The 19,006-nt window shown below is 38.5% G+C and overlaps 1 protein-coding gene across 9 annotated transcripts in view; it reads left to right on the top strand.

Moving 5' to 3' along the window:
- LOC131315192 (187-kDa microtubule-associated protein AIR9) overlaps window positions 1–19,006 on the top strand; it is a 33,146-nt gene that overhangs the window by 10,838 nt on the left and 3,302 nt on the right. For 3 of the 9 annotated variants that reach the window (XM_058344303.1, XM_058344302.1, XM_058344304.1), the window contains exons 15-34: window positions 51–186; window positions 1,286–1,386; window positions 1,486–1,533; window positions 2,955–3,139; window positions 3,226–3,343; window positions 4,313–4,440; window positions 4,776–4,944; window positions 5,109–5,227; window positions 5,462–5,630; window positions 5,962–6,046; window positions 6,139–6,212; window positions 6,312–6,434; window positions 7,053–7,263; window positions 7,356–7,477; window positions 8,366–8,573; window positions 10,597–10,670; window positions 12,647–12,785; window positions 13,322–13,503; window positions 14,544–14,699; window positions 17,655–17,786. In XM_058344303.1, coding sequence (XP_058200286.1) covers window positions 51–186; window positions 1,286–1,386; window positions 1,486–1,533; window positions 2,955–3,139; window positions 3,226–3,343; window positions 4,313–4,440; window positions 4,776–4,944; window positions 5,109–5,227; window positions 5,462–5,630; window positions 5,962–6,046; window positions 6,139–6,212; window positions 6,312–6,434; window positions 7,053–7,263; window positions 7,356–7,477; window positions 8,366–8,573; window positions 10,597–10,670; window positions 12,647–12,785; window positions 13,322–13,503; window positions 14,544–14,699; window positions 17,655–17,786 — 2,679 coding nt within the window. The remainder of the gene's footprint in view (window positions 1–50; window positions 187–1,285; window positions 1,387–1,485; window positions 1,534–2,954; window positions 3,140–3,225; window positions 3,344–4,312; window positions 4,441–4,775; window positions 4,945–5,108; window positions 5,228–5,461; window positions 5,631–5,961; window positions 6,047–6,138; window positions 6,213–6,311; window positions 6,435–7,052; window positions 7,264–7,355; window positions 7,478–8,365; window positions 8,574–10,596; window positions 10,671–12,646; window positions 12,786–13,321; window positions 13,504–14,543; window positions 14,700–17,654; window positions 17,787–19,006) is intronic. The other 6 variants (XM_058344309.1, XM_058344308.1, XM_058344306.1 and 3 more) reach the window with 5 other exon arrangements.

The following is a 19,006-nucleotide window of genomic DNA, read 5'->3' as shown; positions in this document are numbered from 1 at the left end:
CTGAAGGCATGATAACATCTACTGATTCAAAATTACCATACTATTGCCAGCTCACCCTTCAGTCAATGATGTGCAAATTATCGGTGAGGTTGTTGAAGGAGGTACCATCAAAGGTGTTGGAAAATACTTTGGAGGAAGAGAGGGTCCGAGCAAATTTGAGTGGTTGCGCGAGGACAGGAACAGCGGGTTAGTATTCTATTACCAAGTGGTTAGATTTCTATATGTTGGTTTGACCATTCTTTTAATCTTACTTTTCAAAGGCACAAAAGTGTAGGTGTTCAGTATTCACATGCTTTTATGAAACTGCCATTTTGGCTACATGGTCGAAGTCTTTTAAGTGGTACACAATTGCAATTTCTTTTCTGTCAGACACTTAGTTTTCGGATTTGCAACATGGGTAAATATAGCTTGGTGATGGTTTGGGTCTGCTAGTTGCAAATGTCGGGTGGCCAGGTGGGTTATGCTTGTGGTATGTCTTCTTCAAAACAAAAAGATATAAGCTAAGTTCATCTGTGGTTCTGTTGTATACTGTTTATGTCCAACCCTTGTTCTCAAATCATTAGAATAAGGGTTTTGCTTTCATTTTTCTCTTTCTTTCTCCTCTGAATGCGTCGTACTATCTTGTTCTATTGTTGGAAGCCACTCTTACTTCAAAACACTTGAGGGGCTTGTTTCCACCTTTTACATCACGTAGAACACATATGTTTTAAGTTAATGAAGTACCTTGTGATCTATTGAAAAACAAAAAAGATGTAAAATTTACCTACTAAATCCAATAACAATAACAGAACCCATCTAGTCCCCAGTCATTGGTGGTATGGGCGGGGAGGATTGGAGACAGACCTAACCTTTAGCAAAATTTGCACAAAGTGGCTACTTTTTCGCAAATTTGGCAAAGATGTAATATTTGGCAATACCTACAAATTCCTCTTTCATAAATTTATAGAGGACTTTTTGTTCACACTTTGTTTTAGAATAAAGAATGTTCGAAGATTTCTTTTGGGATATAAAAGATGATAATGTTTAATTGGATTTGCCATATAGAAATATTAGACATTATTTCACGTACATTCATCAGAGTTTCTTAAATTCTAATGATAGGGTAGTCTCTTTTTGTGGTCCTTGTATGTATTCCCAATGAGGGGACCTTCTATTATTTTGTGATTTTATTTGAAAAATCTGTAAAATTAGTAACCTGAATGACATCATGTGAAATCAATGAAAGTTCCGTTTAAATGAAGTTGATTTAGCATCCTATGCTAAAAATTTGTATTTCTTTTGGTAGGGAGTTTGTATTAGTGTCAACTGGTACACCAGAGTACGTTTTAACCAGAGAAGACATTGGCCTGCGCTTGGCTTTTGTATATCTGCCCATCAATCTTGAAGGTCTGCTTATTTTGTTCTATTTTCAGGAAGTGATTGCTGCATCTGATTATCCAACTCAGAGATTGTATGTCTTTACTTTTCTCTTGTTCCATTTAACAGGGCAGGAAGGGGAGTCTGTATCAACAATTTCGCAGATAGTTAAGCAAGGTATCTGAGTCTAATATGTGAAGCTGAAGTACTTAGTGTTTGTGGTATTCTACTCATATTTATGTGTTTTGATTGCATCTTTATAAAAAGTTTGCTAGAGACCAAGCCTTTTTGTCCTTGCTTAGGTATTTCTCATTGGACCTTTTGAAATTTTCTTGTATTAGTCCACTACATATGATAGACTTGCATGCTTCTGAATTGCGCAAGCTGAAGTTTTTTTAGCCTTGATGCATCTGACTTCATAATCTGGCCAGGCATATTTGTATAGGTATAGCCACCTGCCGTTCAAAAAAAATAGGTATAGCCACCTCACCAACTTTTTTCTTGGTCAACAGACTCACCAGTGTTTCTTAGACCCTAACTCAGTCAAATTAATTTGCCATTTTCAAACTTTATTTCTGTAGCAGATTATGTGGAGGTGAGTGTATTAAATAAATAGTGTCGGTTGGCCATAGCTGTTAGTAGTACGGATAGGTAGGGTGCATGTTCCGAGATTGCACTTGGCTGGGGCTGCAGTCTTAGACTGCACACACCAAGCGCTGCGGACTGAGCACGATGTGGGTAGTGGCGGTAAAGCAACGTTCCGTATTGTATGGAAATGAAAGTATTGGCGCAGTATATACGCGTGAGGGAACCCTTACTTCAAAAGCTAGCTTTTGGAGTTGATTTCTACTGACTGTTGTGTAACAGTGAGTCATGGAGCTCTACAAGTTAAGGTTGTTTGCACAGTATGCAAATCTGGCTTTGCAATATATTTTCCTGTTATTCTCCCCAAATTTTCAGGTTTAAGCCTTTAGAATCATAAGTGCTCTGGGTGAGGGCTCATTCTTTTCATCTTCAGATTCAGATGAATAATCATCACAAGTTTTGACTGTAGAAGCTTTAGATGTGGTCTTTTCCTAAAGGAGATGGACATTGGGTTGACCCATATCAGTCCCTCTGTGGACCCATCTTTACTTTTAGAGGCTTTAGGTTTCTCCTCTTCTACTTTCTTAGTCAGTAACACCTTTCCTGCCTCGACTAGAGCTTCATCAACATCTTTTTCACATTTCTCATTGGAGTTTTTTAGAGCTATGCTCTTTTTTCTTTGGGGCTCCAGTTTTCATTTTGAATGCTTCAGTTAATGCCACAAGCTCTTCGCAGTATAAATTGAATCATCTGCGCCAAAATTTGCCTTCACAAATAATGTGGATCACACTCTTGCAGAACATAGCTGTATCGATGAATGGAAAGCTCCATTTCCTTTTGCATATGTGTTCTTTTCTCTCTCTTACTTTTTATGATCTGTTGATGTGTTCAGTTTTATTTACAATTTAATTGGAGATGAGGTGCTTGTGTGTTTAAGCTATGGTGTTTCCCTTCTGTTGCAGTCGTCACTTAAGGGATTCTGATCTTATGCTTTTCTCGTAACCCAATTACAGCTCCCCCAAAAGTAACAAATTTGAAGATAATCGGTGACATAAGGGAGGGAAATAAGGTAACTGTCACTGGTACTGTGACTGGAGGAACTGAAGCATCTAGCAGAGTTCAATGGTTTAAATCAACTTATTCAACATTAGAGGGTGAGAATGGTCTTGATGCATTAGGCACTTCAAAGATTGCAAAGGTGGGAAGTGGTATATATATATTTTCATTTGTATTCTTGCTCTGTATTGTTATGCATAATCCCAATCAAGATTTGGCTTTGTCTAGGCTTTTCGCATACCATTGGGAGCTGTTGGCTATTTCATTGTCGCGAAGTTTACCCCTATGACTCTGAATGGCGAGTCTGGTGAATCGGCATATGTTATATCTGGAAGAGCAGTTGAAAGTAAGTTATTTTTTTGGGGTAAATTTTTTCCCTTTAAAGTTGGATTAAACTTTGAGGTTGAAATGAAAAAAAAAAGTGGGAAATATCAGTGGTCATTCCTTGATATTAGTCTGAATAACAGCGAATCTCTCTTCTTTTCCACTTCTGTTCTGTTTTGTATAAGATTTTACCACGATCTAGCAATTGAGTTTAACACTTTTGATCTTGCAATTTACTTGGTAATGTTGGCATACACAATGCATTGTAGTTGTCTGAGTTAATACTTGATTTCATGGTAGACTGGTAGTAGACATGGTCTGTTCATATGAATGGATCTTTTCACCCAGTGTCTTCTTTTCTGCACCCACTGACTTCTATTCTGACAGTTCAACTTACACTATCTGATCTTTTATTCCTCTACTGGAAGAACGGAATTACTACCGAACTCGTTAATTTGAATGGTTTCTCTTTTTCTTATCATCCAATATACTTGGGTGAACAAACCAAATAGAACTTACTTTCAAAGAAAATCTAGGTGGTTGCAATCAGTAGATTAAAGATGGTTTGCTTCTGCCTTCCCAACACTTGCTACTTGGAGGAAGTATAGTTTCAGAGGTTTGCATGTCTTCTTAGAAGATTTTGTTTTGTGGTTGTATTGTTGTGAGCTTAAATACTCTCATGTTGTGGCTTAAATACCTCAAAGTATAAACATGCTCCAAAATTGGGCTGCAAATGAAACAGGATGTTTGTGAACTGCTGGCTAATGGGTTCGTTAGGGAGGTAATAATGTATACTGTAGGGTGCTGTCTATGTTTATTTTATTAGACTATTCGTACTGAATGCTTAATTTCAAAGAGGACCCTTAGTACTCGCAAGTTCCTCAAGTAGTTGAGATTCCATTGTCCCGTTTTAGCATATGTTTGATCCTCGTTCTTTGATATTTTGTTTTAACGATCGTAAGCTTCTAATGTGCATGTAATCATCTTGCAGCTCTTCCGCCGAGCCTAAATTTTTTGTCTATCACCGGCGATTACTGTGAAGATGGAATACTCACAGCCTCATATGGCTACATAGGGGGTCATGAAGGAAAAAGTACCTACAATTGGTATCTTCACGAGGTACCATTGTCTCCATTGTTTTATTGCGTTGAACGGTTTATGTCTTGACATTTTGGCATGGACATTTTAGTATTTTACTTTCTCCTAAATGCTTTTCGTGCCGAGCTCATTTAATGGGTAAGCTGTCCTAGAAACATTCTGATAGATAAATCAGCTAACTGTTGTCTGAGAGGTGATAATAGAACTGTGTGGGAAGCTTTCATCTTGCATGACCTGGTTTCTTAAATCAGCTTTGGTCCTTTAAATCGTATGCGATATGATTCGTTTTGGCTCTGATTTGTTGCTATGACCTTAGACGTTAAATCTCACATTTATGTCGATCCCATTATATGCAGGTTGAGACTGATTCCGGCACCCTAATACCGGAGGTTTCAGGTCTCCTTCAATATCGTCTTACCGAAGATGCCATCGGTAAATTCATTTCCTTTAAATGTATCCCAATACGTGATGATGGGATTGTGGGTGAGCCAAGAACTTGCATGGGGCAGGAACGTGTTCAACCTGGTAACTATATGTCTTCCATCACGATGTTGTGCTTGTAGTTACCAAGAATTATTGACAATGTTTGCGTAATGCCCATGGCCTCATAGTATGATGTACTGTGAAAACTGAATTATGAAGCATGAGAGAGAATGTAGGCATGGTTGTGACTGCCGGTTTGTTTTCAGGGAGCCCAAGATTGCTTTCTCTGCAAATAGTCGGAACTACAGTTGAAGGCAGTCCACTGACTGTTGATAAAAAGTATTGGGGTGGCAAAGAGGGTGACTCAGTTTTCCGGTGGTTCCGGGTATCTCCTTTTGAAATCATATTTGTACATCTTTCTCCTGGTCTGGTCTTACAAACCAATGATCTTAGCTTCCTTGATTACTGCTTGATTTTACCCATTTGATTATAGGAACAGCTTGGAATTTTTGTTACCTGATTTTAAAGCATTGGAAGATAATTGAGAATCGAGATATACTAGTACTGCTTTTGTTGTACAAGTTATATCTTTGCTGAATAACTTATATCATTTTTGCAGACTAGTTCCGATGGCAACCAAACTGAAGTTAAAGATGCTACTACTGCATCATACATACTCTCAGTTGATGATATTGGCTTCTTTGTATCTGTTTCATGTGAACCTGTAAGAAGTGATTGGGCTCGTGGTCCTATTGTGCTCTCAGAACAAATTGGACCAATAATACCGGGTATGCAAAATGTTTCATTGCAGCACTTTTGATAATAGTATCTATCCAACCAACCAGTGGTCAGATAAGGAAAGGGCACCCCACAGTCCTTTCATTAACAAATTGGACCAGTAGTTCCTGGCATGAAAATGATTACTTTGGAGCAGTTTTTGGGAATTTTATCCTAGGGCTGTATCAAATCTTAATTTTCTTTATAAACGTGGTGAATTGGCTGGTAGTCATCTTGAATCCAGTTTGCTAGTCTATTTTGTTGCCTAAATATATATCCTTCCAGGAAACTCATCACTTAAATTGAAATCAAAGTACATTTGTATTTGATGTGCTACTGCAGGGCCACCTACTTGCCAGTCACTTAAATTTCTTGGATCATTCGTGGAAGGACAACGGTTGAGTTTTATTGCTTCTTATAGTGGAGGGTGAGCCATTTGTCAACCATCATTTTTGGAAATCCTGGAATTCTCGCCTTAATTTGTACTTCTCAAATTAGCATAACTAAATCTGGATTCAGGGAAAAAGGAGATTGCTTCTATGAGTGGTTTAGATTGGAAAGTAATGGCGTCAAGGATAAGCTAAATGCTGGCGGTAAGTTTGTTCACCTTTGAGATATGTTTTTGTTTGTTTGTTTGTCTTGAGTGTTATTTTTTCTGGTCCAAATCTGTCTGATTGGACATGCTTTTTCGGCAGAGTTCCTGGACTTGCGTTTGGAGGATGTAGGAAGATGTCTGGAACTTGTGTACACACCTGTTCGTAAAGATGGTGTTAAAGGGAGTGCTACGTGTGTCTTGTCTACTGCGGTTTCTCCTGGTAAGTAGTTCCTTAAAATGGAAGTCTCAGCACTATTGTTGAAGCATAAAATCTTTGGTGATTGTTCTTTTGACATTTAGCTAAAAACATTCCCCGAGTAGAGAACAAGTTTCGTCTCACTTAGAGAGAGCATATATAGGGGCCTCCACTGTGCGTCCCTGCCATGCCCACACATTGGGAAATATTCATAGAACTCTGCAATGAATCTAGGAACCTTTTCCCCCTTATATGTAAATAGAACTCTGCAAGGAATCTAGGAACCTTTTACATGCTAAATATTGTAGTATAGTTACTTTACACATCATGTTGCTGTGGAAGATTAACACCGTAAACAGTCAATGTTAGGCTAACTCAACTAAAAGCTTACGCTGTTAGAGTTGGTGTAAGTATATGTATTCCCAACATCCTCCCATTGCATGTTGCTAGACTTCCTTTTGAGTGGTTAACACATGCATGTATTACAAGAATAAATTGCTAAGCCCAAGCTCCCCACCCTTGAGTGGGCGAAACATGTGTATGTCAAGTGACATCGGGTTTTGAGCATCGGACCTGTGCATTCTCTTGTGTGCATCAAATTCACTCATCATTTATTCATTTCTTATGTATGCTTGACTATAGTTTTTGTTGTAATAGCGGAACCAATGGGTGTGGAGCTTGTAATTCCTGATTGCTGCGAGGACCAGATTGTGGTCCCTCTAAAGACATACTTTGGTGGACAAGAAGGTGATGGGGAATATGTTTGGTACAGAACAAAGAAAAAATTAAACGAAGCTGATCTCATGGATATCACTGATATGTGTGAAGATGTCCATGTGTGTGGACAAAGACCGTAAGTTCTGCGTTGTTGTGTCATGGATTCCAGTTATAGAACTGTAGCTCCTTTCGTATAAGCTACATTAAATTGACATTCACCTGTGGCAGAACATATACACCTACACTGGAGGATGTGGGGGCGTATTTGGCTTTGTATTGGCAGCCGACTCGTGCAGATGGTAAATGTGGAAAGCCACTAGTATCAATTTGCGATTCTCCAGTAACTCCTGGTACAACCTTAATGTTCTTTACTTAGTGTTGCAGTGTTGCTTTCTTTTCCTTCTCTTTTTTGTCTACTGGCAGGTTGTATGCCTGACAAAGTTCACCAATAAACATTGTCAGAAGTAGGATCACCTACTTAGAAGCATGGACACAGACACTGATGCGAATATGGAGACATGACAATTCTGAATTCTAATATCAGGACACACAGACGGGGGATATGTCAAAAGTAAAATATATATGTATTTTTCCTTTTTTAGTTGTTTCTATCATTATTGTACACCTAACGAGCCAAAACTTAAGGAAACTAACACGAGTGTAGCAAATAAATGGAACCATCTTTAATAGATTATCATAAAAAATAGAAGCCACAATGCACAATTAGCAGTTTGTTATTGTTTAACCCCCTCAAGTAAGTGTGTTCTATTAGCTACGTCCCCATACGTTTCTCACTTGAGACATGAGTGCTTGAAATTACATGAATTAGTTGGATATACCACCTGGTGTGTCTCTTATGTATCCCACCATATCCCACTGTATCCACTTGCATGGCTTGCCGACACGGATAGATCACCAATTTAGGGTTGTTGGTGCTTGATAGATTGCCGATTTTGTCAAATTAACTATGACTAAGTTTTTACTTGAAGCTCATTTTGTTCATCTGGATCTTACACTGTATGTGCCATTCTGGAAGCTCCATGCAAGTTTAAGTTTTTTTCGCTACCCATAGTTCCTGTGTTAGACTCAGATGGGCATGTATGGAGCCATGAAGTTGTTTTCCTCCTTTATTGGTTGCCTCTGAGGGGTTATTATCTCCTTTCTTTTGCCCTAGATCATACCTTGTGGTTCTAGGCATTTATTTGTCCCTAACATTTTAAGGTCAAATGATGTGGCAGCTCTTCCAGTAGTTTCTAATGTTCATGTAAAGGAGTTGTCTTCGGGTACTTATTTCGGGGAAGGAGAATATTTTGGTGGATATGAAGGACAGAGCTTGTTTAGCTGGTATAGAGAAACTAGTGAGGGAACTATCAGCCTTATAAATGGAGCGAATACTAAATCATACCAAGTTACAGATTCAGACTACAACTGCCGTCTGTTGTTCGGGTATTATCAAGACTTTCTTATTTATGCTTAGTAGTCCCTACTGTTCTATGATGCTCATTTTATTGTTTTATGACTTGGTATACTTGTCAGATATACTCAAAGGCTAATCAATTACCAGCGGAAAACATTTGCACTAGCAAATTTCCTAATTGTTCAGCAGCTTCTGTTATATATTATCTGAAGTAACTTCAGATTTTATGTCAACTTTCATTTGAAGAATTTATATTTTATATCGCGTGCAATATAAGCTCGTATGTGAACATTTGCGGCAAATGTTTATCTTTGATAGTCATTTTTGGCTTTATCTGCATGAATTGTGATACCCTTGAAGAAGGATTCCCCAAACACTGATGCCACAGATCTAAGGTTCAATGCTGGCATTGAAGTGGTGGAATTGGATGCAGTCTCTGAGTGACATTGGTGATTGCTTCTCTTGTCACTTCCTATTTAATTGTCCTTGTATGGAAACCTCGACGGATCCAATGGTCAGGAAAAAGTGTGGGCAGACAGTGCTTAGGAAAAATCTGACCAAACTGTTGCTCTCCATCTTTACTGCCTACTCATCGAGCAGCCCTGGAAGCGACCTCTGCGCACCGACTACCTTTCAAGGAAGGACAGTCTCTTCCCTTCCATTCAACACCTTAGTGTAAAATTTGTTAGATCTCCTTGAGATCGAATGACCCCATTTCTTCTCATCATGCCCTAGAAAGGATCTCCAAAAGACCTGCAAAATCCTTAACTGCACCCTGCACTGCTCCATTGAAACTGGACATCACAAACAAAAACCATCACCTCCCCAACTAAGTGTAGCACTAATGCATTCTCAAGAAAAAAAGTCCACAATGTCATATATAGTGCCGTACTCAGTCTCTCAAAACCAACTAGCAAGGAGAGGAGAGGCCACCCCGGCTTATACACTATTTCTTAAGGTGATAATTGACCAATGTGGGACAACTCTTAACTTTTTCCCACACCTACGACCACAAACTTGCATGTGGAGACATAAACCTGCGAAGAATTTGTTTCATTTGATGTGTAAGTTATAGCAGTTGGCCATTATATCCCCTTATGGGAAGCTGGTGGTTTAGATTCTTAAATGAGTTGCTAAATTTTGTCCAAAAACACACTACAAATTACAGAGATGGGTGGGTGATTTGCCTACCTCGGAAGCAAATTAACAATTAATCCTAACAATATGGTTTGTCCCATATTGGTTAACAATCGTCTCCGTTACTAGTATAGGAGCCTGGGAGGCCTCTCCACTCATTGGCGATTGGTTTTTAGTTGGATACTTTAGCAGGGTGTCAGCTAGGCGATCAAAGGCTTTTGAACAAGACTCTTTGTATTGATTGCCCCTTTATTTGTTCCTTAAGTGCACTTTATTTCATTGTATTCCCTATCGGATAGAAGCTAAATACGTAGTTAATAGAAGGATAATAAATGGAACATCCAGGATGTTTTGGGACAGACCAGCTCTTTCAGTCCAATTCATCTTTCGGAAGAAGGTATAGCCGGCTTGTGCTAGTTAAGTGATGGAATAAGGAATAGTTCACTCTTAAGATCAAACATGTAATTTAAGATCAAACATGTTAATTTGGCTGTTTTCTAAAGGTCACAGTGGGCATGCCTTGTTCTTGTTTCCTCTTATGTTTTTGGACCTTATGTTATGCAATCTGTTTTTTACTCAGATCCGAAAAGGGTGTCACCAAATTCTCGTCACGAACTTGTTTTGTGATGTCTAATAATGCAACAGCTAAAAGGCTGTGTTTGATGGGCATACTTGGAACAGCTAAAAGGCTTAATAATGCTACGGCTAAAAGGCTGTGTTTGACAGGCATACTTGCTTTTGTAGATACATAATGATCTTTGCACCTAATAACTTTGTCAGTTACCGTATCGTGCTGCCAAAGACCATGGTCATGTTGCTTGGTAGCTCATGAAATCATTTTTTCAAGACTTTGCGTCTTTATTTATTTGCACAATCATTGTACACTTTAAAATACTTGTCCAATGTTTATCGCAGGTATACACCTGTTCGTTCAGATTCAATTGTGGGAGAACTCCGATTATCTGAGCCAACTGATATTGTTCTCCCTGGTAACTTGTTAACTCTTAAAGCACCATTCTGATGTAACTTGGATCAACAAACGTATATATAGCAACTATTAACAACTTTAAAAGCTAGGTGGACACTGGACAAGGAAACCAAATCCTCATGAATTCTGGTCCAGCTGCACAATGATTCAAATGGACATTACTGTGTTCAAATGATGAACCTATTGGAACTCTTGTTACACCACACAGACTGAGTGCATTTAAAATGAGAGAGCTGTGTTCTAATGGTCTTCATGAATCATAAAATGTAGGGCACGAAAAAACCTTCTAGTTTGGCCCTCAGGCAGGATCCTCCTAATAGGTGGCGAATCCTCATTGGAATTTAACTCCCTCGCTCCCAAGTCTGACTTTCCTATGAACCTCACTCCTATCGAGAAAGGAGTCTGCTCCCAACTAGGATAGAACCTCTCAATCGTATAAATCCCAAAAGAAACAAAAGAAGAGATACTAAGCAAGAGGAAAAATGAAGTAATGATAAGGCACTGGACTCAAATTTACTCAAGCATTTAGTATAAGCATTATATTTACACATATTTACTAAAACAGTATTTGGAGTTGACACAAATTACAGATTGACATGTATACTAGGACTAGCAAGTTAAATATTTTTAAAATATGTTTTTTTTTTTTTCTTTTTTCTCTGGATATCAATAACTACACACACACATGTGCACACAAGCATGAGCATGAGCACTCTTATAGACGCTCCCAACATGAGACTCAGTCCCCACACCTGCTCATGCAACTAAGGTTCGGCTGAACCAAGCTCTCATTTGAATGCAAAGGTGTTAGATTGACTCTTCATTTACACCACAGTACCCATGTCTGACAGAGATATCACGGGTGTGGGATATGTTTCCAAAACCTGTACCAATTTAGACACTTGGACCATGTTCTTTTTGGGATTTTGGATTTGAGATTCTCTCTCTGCGTACGGTCCCCAATAAATTCTCTTAATTATTACTCTTATTTCTCTATCTATCTCTCTCCACTCATTACCCAAAATCTCAAAACCAAAATCCCAAAACGAACATAGTCTTGGACCCCCTATTTTGTTTATTATATTCTGAAGGAGAAATGAAGCTCATTTTAGTTTAGACAAATTAACAATTTAGTCTCTTCAAATGAAAGGGACCTGGGAATTCCATAGAAATAAATTTGATTGCAAGTGAATTCAGCAACTCAAAGCATATCATGCAAGCGTATTGTATAGTATGCAATACAAATGTGTTTAGGATGTGTCCATGGCACTCACTACCCAACTTTTGGACACATCAAATATCCTGAAATTTAGCAGACATGCGCATGATACTCGTACCCGAGTACAGAGTACTTAAGCCCAAAAATAAAATGTACTTTATAGTGGAAAACTAAACTGTCTATATTCATGTCTTGATTAAAGAACCATCCCTAGAAGACTAATCGTGATGAAATTAATCTAAGTGATATACTACTGCAATGCATGATGATTTCACCTTTCCACCAAAATCTGTTGGCTTCATCTGGCTTCGACCTTGGTCCCAATTTGAAATTTCGACTGCAGAATTTGTTATTTGAGCCAAAAGATTCTCCAGTTTTGTTTTGTTTTTTTTTTTTTTTGTGTTTTTGTTTCCGCTCATGTTACAATGGTTGGTTGATATTGAATTGCTTCAACCATCCTGGTTGATGCAGTAATAATCGTTTTCTACTGTTGGTTCTTGAACTTTTTAACAAGATGCAAAATGATCTATTTCTTTCCTCTTCCCTTTTCTTGATGTTGTTGAAGAATTTAATGACATTTTTAGATCCTTATGTAAGCCTAATCTCAGAGAGTGACTAAGGTCAGTTTCCTTTCCGACTCTTCTACCTCTAAGTGGCTTCTAATGTATGTTTTGTGACTGAACATGTCATTTATGCTTTCACATAATGTTTGAGGATATTATTTCTACTTGGCATCTGAGTTTCAAATGTCACTTCAGAGCTTCCAAATATCGAGATGCTTGTTCTTACTGGAAAGGCGGTTGAAGGAGATGTACTCACAGCTCTTGAAGTAATTCCAATGAGTGAAATTCAGCAACATATTTGGGCAAAGTACAAGAAGGATGTCAGATACCAATGGTATAGTGTGACATCTGAATTCCATATAGCACCCTGTATTTCATATGCTTTGCGGTAGCAGTTGCAGATCTTCAATGTTTTAGTTGCAAGAATCTCTCAGAAGTATCTGGATTGCTTTCATAAGGCATTATTTTTTGTGCCTTCGGAGTTATTCAGTTGTATTGTAGCTACAATAGAAGGCAACCAAATAAACGAAAAGTGGTGCTTATCAGGACTCTTTGTTTTTTGAACTCGTATCAGCAAGCATTCAGATGATATGCTTTTATAATAGAAAGCTGTTATTGCTGTTCATCAATGTCTAGTATAACATTAAGTGCAGAAGCTTTGACACATATCCTGTAAACCAAGAATTTCTATTGGTGTAAGGAATATGTTACCTAAACTCTTCCGACTGAATATGATAAAGCACAAACTGGAGCTCACATTTCCTGAAGAACCAAATCACCTTCTTTCAGATTACGGGCCCTAACTTTTTGATATAATTTTCATTCATGTACTTTGATTTTTTTCCAATAACGACTAGAGGTATGGTGCAGGTTTTGTTCTTCTGAAGCAGGAAATGACATGTCCTTTGAGCCATTACCTTCTCAACGGTCTTGCTCCTATAAGCTGCGATTAGAGGATATTGGCCTGTGTCTACGCTGTGAATGCATTGTGAATGATGTGTTTGGAAGGTCAAGTCAACCAGCATATGCTGATACTGCCACCGTTTTGCCAGGTCTTTGCTTTGCTTTCCTTTTTTTTTTTTTTTTCCTTCAGAAAATTATTTCCACCGAGGCAGTTAATTCACTGTGATTAATTTTGTTTTACTTGTTCGTTTGTTTCTTAACTGGTTAGATGCTTACGTAATATAGCCACCATTCAGAAAGTATTTGGACTTGCTTACACAGCGGTTGGGTCCATGAGTATATTGGCTTATATATATATCCCTTCAACGTAAGAAGGGTGTTGGGTTCTAATGTAAGCAAACACAAATTTTTTTTATATATCTCATTTTTGTAATTCAGGTAGCAAATTTCGCCAACCAGAGTTCCTCTTTTATTAATCAATCCTAGTTGATCTATTGAATGATATTAACTTGCTACAAACTACCTGTCATGATCCTTTACAAGTTCTTTAATTTGCAGTTCCTGCCATTTATCTTCCTGAACTTTATTGTCTAAATTGAGTTGGAGATTACAGACCAATTGCAGTTAAGGGATTGAGTTCATCTTCTCTGCACTTATTATATTTTGAATGACTTATTAAAGGTCTGTATAACTACATTGCTTTCCTAAGAAGGAAAGGAGAAACAACTATTTCTTCTACTTGTACTGGTCATTTTCCTTTTATGACATGTATTTGTTATTTGGAAAATCTTAGAAAATGCTCATCTTTCTTGAGGTGACTAATAAATAGTTTATGTTTTTTCAAACACTTTTTTGGGAAAGTTTCCGTGCACGCCCACACATTTACGTACATATGTATGTATGTATAGATATATGTCCATTACAAAATAAAATGCTTCTTAAAGTTTAACAGTGAAGAAGGAAAGAGAAAACGATGAAGATGAGTAACCATGAGACGTTTTTCTGGTCTAAAGGAGTTTTCTCTTGTGTGCCACTTTAGTCTTTCTCAAATATAAATCTAGATTGATTTCCTTGACATTCTAATGCTTCTGGATGGGTCAACGTTAAGAGTTCAAATTTGCTGGAAAGATGGAAAATAGCAGTGGGCGTACTGCAGTAGATGATTGTATCCTTGCTTCTTGTTCTTCAGGCATTCCGCGGATAGATAAGTTGGAGATTGAGGGCAGAGGTTTCCACACCAACTTATATGCTGTTCGTGGCGTTTATAGTGGAGGAAAAGAGGGCAAAAGTAGAATCCAGTGGCTTAGATCAATGGTTGGAAGTCCTGATCTTATCTCTATTCCCGGTATGGAATCATTGTGCTGACCATTTACAGCTAGGCATATGTTTTTGATAAGACATTCTGTTTCTTTTATTTACTCTAAATGAAAAGTGACAAATGTAGTTCTTAGAGTTTATCCCATAATGATTGATTATTATCTCCAAAGCTGGTATGTAACCATGCAACCTCTCCACTCTTTCCCAGTTGGTTTTCGGTTGGTTATTTTAACCTATGTTACCAGGGAATGCTACTACCCTAGCGAATTGCATACCAATACGAACATTCTGAAATATGGTACATACCAAAACAGTAAATACAGCGATCCAAAATTGTGAATATAGTGATCCAAAACAGTAAACATAGCGATCCAAAAGGTAAATATAACAATCCAAAGCAATCCTCAAATATTTTCCGAAAGAAAGTAACTTCTTAATGTAAAAATCTAAAGAGAATGGAATTTTGGTGAGAGAAAATGGAAAAATTCGGTCACTATGTTCCTAGAAATGTAATTTTTTCACGAATAATTTGGAAAATGATACTTAATTTCACTAAATGTTTTATCCCATGGAAGGGTAAGTTTTGATTTTGATATCTATAGAAGCCTACCCCTAGCGTTCCACAAAGACATGTGGCGTACCACGTTCCCATTCCCGTTCCACACAGGCGTTGGTTGTCACTTGCGGGGTAGTGTTAGAGATTATCCTTCATCTATTAGTCATTATCTCCTAAACAATTATTCAAGTATGGGCGCTTCTCCACTCATTGTCAATTGATTTTGTTTGAATTGGATGCTATACTTGTGGTAGAAGTGGAGTGTATGTGTTGACTGCCTCATGCTCCAGATGTTTTGCCTTTGGAAAGACGTGTCAGTTAGTAGTCTAGGTTTGTCTGCTGGCTAAAGAGTAGTAAATGTGTTCACTTATTTTGCTCACTATGTATTGATTAAGAACTTGTTTGATAGCAAATGTCTAGGCATAATTGGTCCAAGTGTTTGGACATCGGACGTTGACTCCAAATGATTTTGGCAGATAGGGTTCTTGGTAGAGGTGGCAAACAGGCGGGTTTGGGCGGATTGAAACGGGTTGTGGGTTGAATATGAGTGGGTCGAATACGGGTCAATAGTAAACGGGTTGAAACAGGCCGGGTCAAATATGGGTCAAGTCACACCCAAACCCGACTCGACCTGTTTTCATTCCGTTTCTCCCCTCGTCATTCTGATATTGGTGAAATCCACAACCACGATCAACCACCACCCTCCCATCCACCAAACCCACTCCCTGCGTTCTTTTTCCATAACCACCACCGCCGCCACAGTACACGTAAATCAAGAATCACAAGTAAAACAAACACAATTTTTTTCCAAAATACTCTAATTTGTAGACAATTATAAGCAAATTCCCTTTTTTTCAATGAAATAAAAATCAAGAAACAGATTTGAAGCAATGAGGGGTTTTGAAATTAGCTTTGGGTGATCATGAGACGTGTTGGTGAGAATTTTTGGGCAACGGTAGACAGTATAGTGTGAAGTTTTGATTTCGGGTTTCGAACTTGATCGAGGATGCCATGATTTACAACATGGGCAATAGCACTTGGATGGCGTGGTGGTGGCAAGGTACAGATGTGGCAATTGACAAAGGCAGAACCAGAGATGAGGGTTTTGCTTATGATTTTTGGCTTGATGGTGGTAGTTGATGCTTGCGGTGGAGAGAGAGACAACAATTTTTTTGTGATGACTTTTAATTTCAACCCATATTGAACCCATTGAAATATGGGTTCATGTGGGTTCAACCTATATTAACCCGTTATACAATATGGGCGGATTGAGTTGGGTTATAAGTGGGCGGATTTGGGCGAGTTAAAAAATGTGGGTTGGGATTGCCACCTCTAGTTCCTGGTACTTCAAAAATTTGAAGCTAAAGGGACAATAGTCTTTATCTTTGTCATAAGAATGCTAGACAACATTTGATCACATTTCTCAACCACAAGACGATCTCTCTACGTCGCTCCTCATTCGCCATCGCATCTTCTGCCGCCTCACCGATCGTCGTCTGTTATTAAATCTCCTTTCTTATTAGTATATGTTGCTTTCTCATTGTGGGAGCTCGTCCCACATCACTTGATTATCGCCTTGTAAAACTATGGGCCAGCACTGCTGCAGCCTCTGGACATTGTCAACCAATCCAGTCTTCCATCCGCTAACCTGTGCGGTCAGCTCTGCAGCCAGATCTCTTACCAGAACCTCCATGACTGCCCACTTCTGCAACAGACCCACCCACCGATGCTATCCAAACATCACCTGATGATGGGGGCACTGATGTGGTTGACAAGGAGACATCGACATTTTACCACTTCCGATTTTCGTTAGTCACTTCCATATTCATGAGGATGTCATTTACCTTGGGCATGTGCACCATGGTAGGCACTGATACAGTGCTTTCTTAGGGATTGGCAATTCAGATAAGGCTACTACCTTCATTTGTGTTTTGGTAGTTATGTTTGTGCTCTACCTACATGTGGATATGTTGTGTCCATTAATAGTTTTGGTGGCTCTACCTGCCTTCTCCCTCACACTTCTCCTTTGATTAAGACTTTGATGTGCATTCGCTTTCTGTTTCAGAAAATAGTGAAAGCTGTTAACCAAGTTCACTCAATGTCGTTTATGGTCATATATTCTTTATTATTATAAATTATAAAAGGTGAATAAATGAATCTAAAGTTCTCAATGTCTTTCGTTTAAAAGATTCGTTAGTGTTTACATAATTTCTGAAATTCAAAAAACAACTATGTGCTCCCGACATGTTTAGCGTGTGTTAGGCAGGTGTCTGGGAGTTGAGAAAAGTATGTGCAAAACATGTTTCCATTAATATATAAGATGAGATTTTTGCTAGTTGAAGACATCGACACTTAAGCATCATTCATCGAAAGATCCAGCTGAATAAGATGGGATTTTTGCTTGCTAAACATGGTGTGGTATTGCAGGTGAGACTGGGAGAATGTATGAAGCTAATGTAGATGACGTGGGTTACAGGCTTGTAGCATTATATACTCCTTTTAGAGAGGACGGAGTTGAGGGCCAACCTGTTTCCGTATCGACAGACCAAATTGCAGTTGGTAAAATATGAACTTGATTTCATTTTGGTGTCTTTACTTCTTTTATGCTTTTGCTGTATTTCGATGTTCCACTACATTTGTAATGTGCTGTGGTTAGTTTTTAACTAATATCATTCCACAAGCATGACTATTTCATAAGCGATGTATACATTTCGTTCCCTGTTGGATTTTGGATGTAGTAAGAGAGGACTTCTAGTAGTCCACAAGATCATCTAAAAAATCCTGTTCTTATTTCTTATTCGGCTGTAAAGATTTCCAGTTATTTTTCTGTTCATTAATTCTTTAGACGGGGGCTTCATTCTTACTTTTTTGGACATTGCTCTTCAGAGTGTAATGCCACAAAATATTAAAAAATAGGTGCCGGTCCTACAAGCTTACTTTTTATGTGAAGTTGTGGTAATTTCCGCGTGCAAAAAATAGTTTGGTTGTGTAGGCTGTGCTCAATGCCTGCTGGATTCAAGCAGGTCATGCAGATTTTTGCACTCTGCAGATCTGAAGAGGGGCACCTGAACCCAGCCTTTGTGGAAATCATGCCAAACCTTTTTGTACAAATCCAGTAAATGGGGCCCAAGGTTACCTGTTCCAGAATTCCAGTGAATGTTTAGAGCCCTGGCTTCTCTACAGGACTTAAAAACTCATAGACCCACCCTTCATTAATGCCATTGTTGAATTTTTTTGGAAAACCTTGATTCATATGCTAATGTGGAACATGTAGTCGTGTCAATGACTCAACAGTAGTTTGAGAGTTTTGGAGCCACAGAGTCATGGAGAGTGAATGAAATTCGTAATGATGTAAGAATCTATAATATTACCCAGATATGAGCACCGACACTCCTAAGTTCCCAGTAAGTGGAGATGCGAAGGTACATAAGTTTTTTTTGTAGAAGTACGGTGAGTTTTTGGTAAGTTGAGTTATATATCAAGCACCAAAATACTACTACTACACAGAGGGATGTCCTGGAAAATAGACCGACTCCAAGTCTGGAACAGAATGAAGACCGACAAACAAAAACAAAGAAACCCCACCAAGACCTTTCACAAGTCAAAAGCAAACAAATCACCACCACCAACCGTGTAACGCCCCAAGCAGACCATTGGCCCAGTACCCTGATTTTGATCCACAAGCCACACCACATGGCCCAAAAGCTTAAGCACAAGGTACTAGTAGTAGCCCACAAGGTTTGTTATATGCCCAAGATCATCCATGTAGACTTCCGATG

This window comes from Rhododendron vialii, chromosome 13a (genome assembly GCF_030253575.1).
Source record: "Rhododendron vialii isolate Sample 1 chromosome 13a, ASM3025357v1".
Lineage (NCBI taxonomy): Eukaryota > Viridiplantae > Streptophyta > Magnoliopsida > Ericales > Ericaceae > Rhododendron > Rhododendron vialii.
The sequence above is the reverse complement of the archived record's forward strand: the minus strand, read 5'-3'. Positions and strand labels throughout refer to the sequence as shown.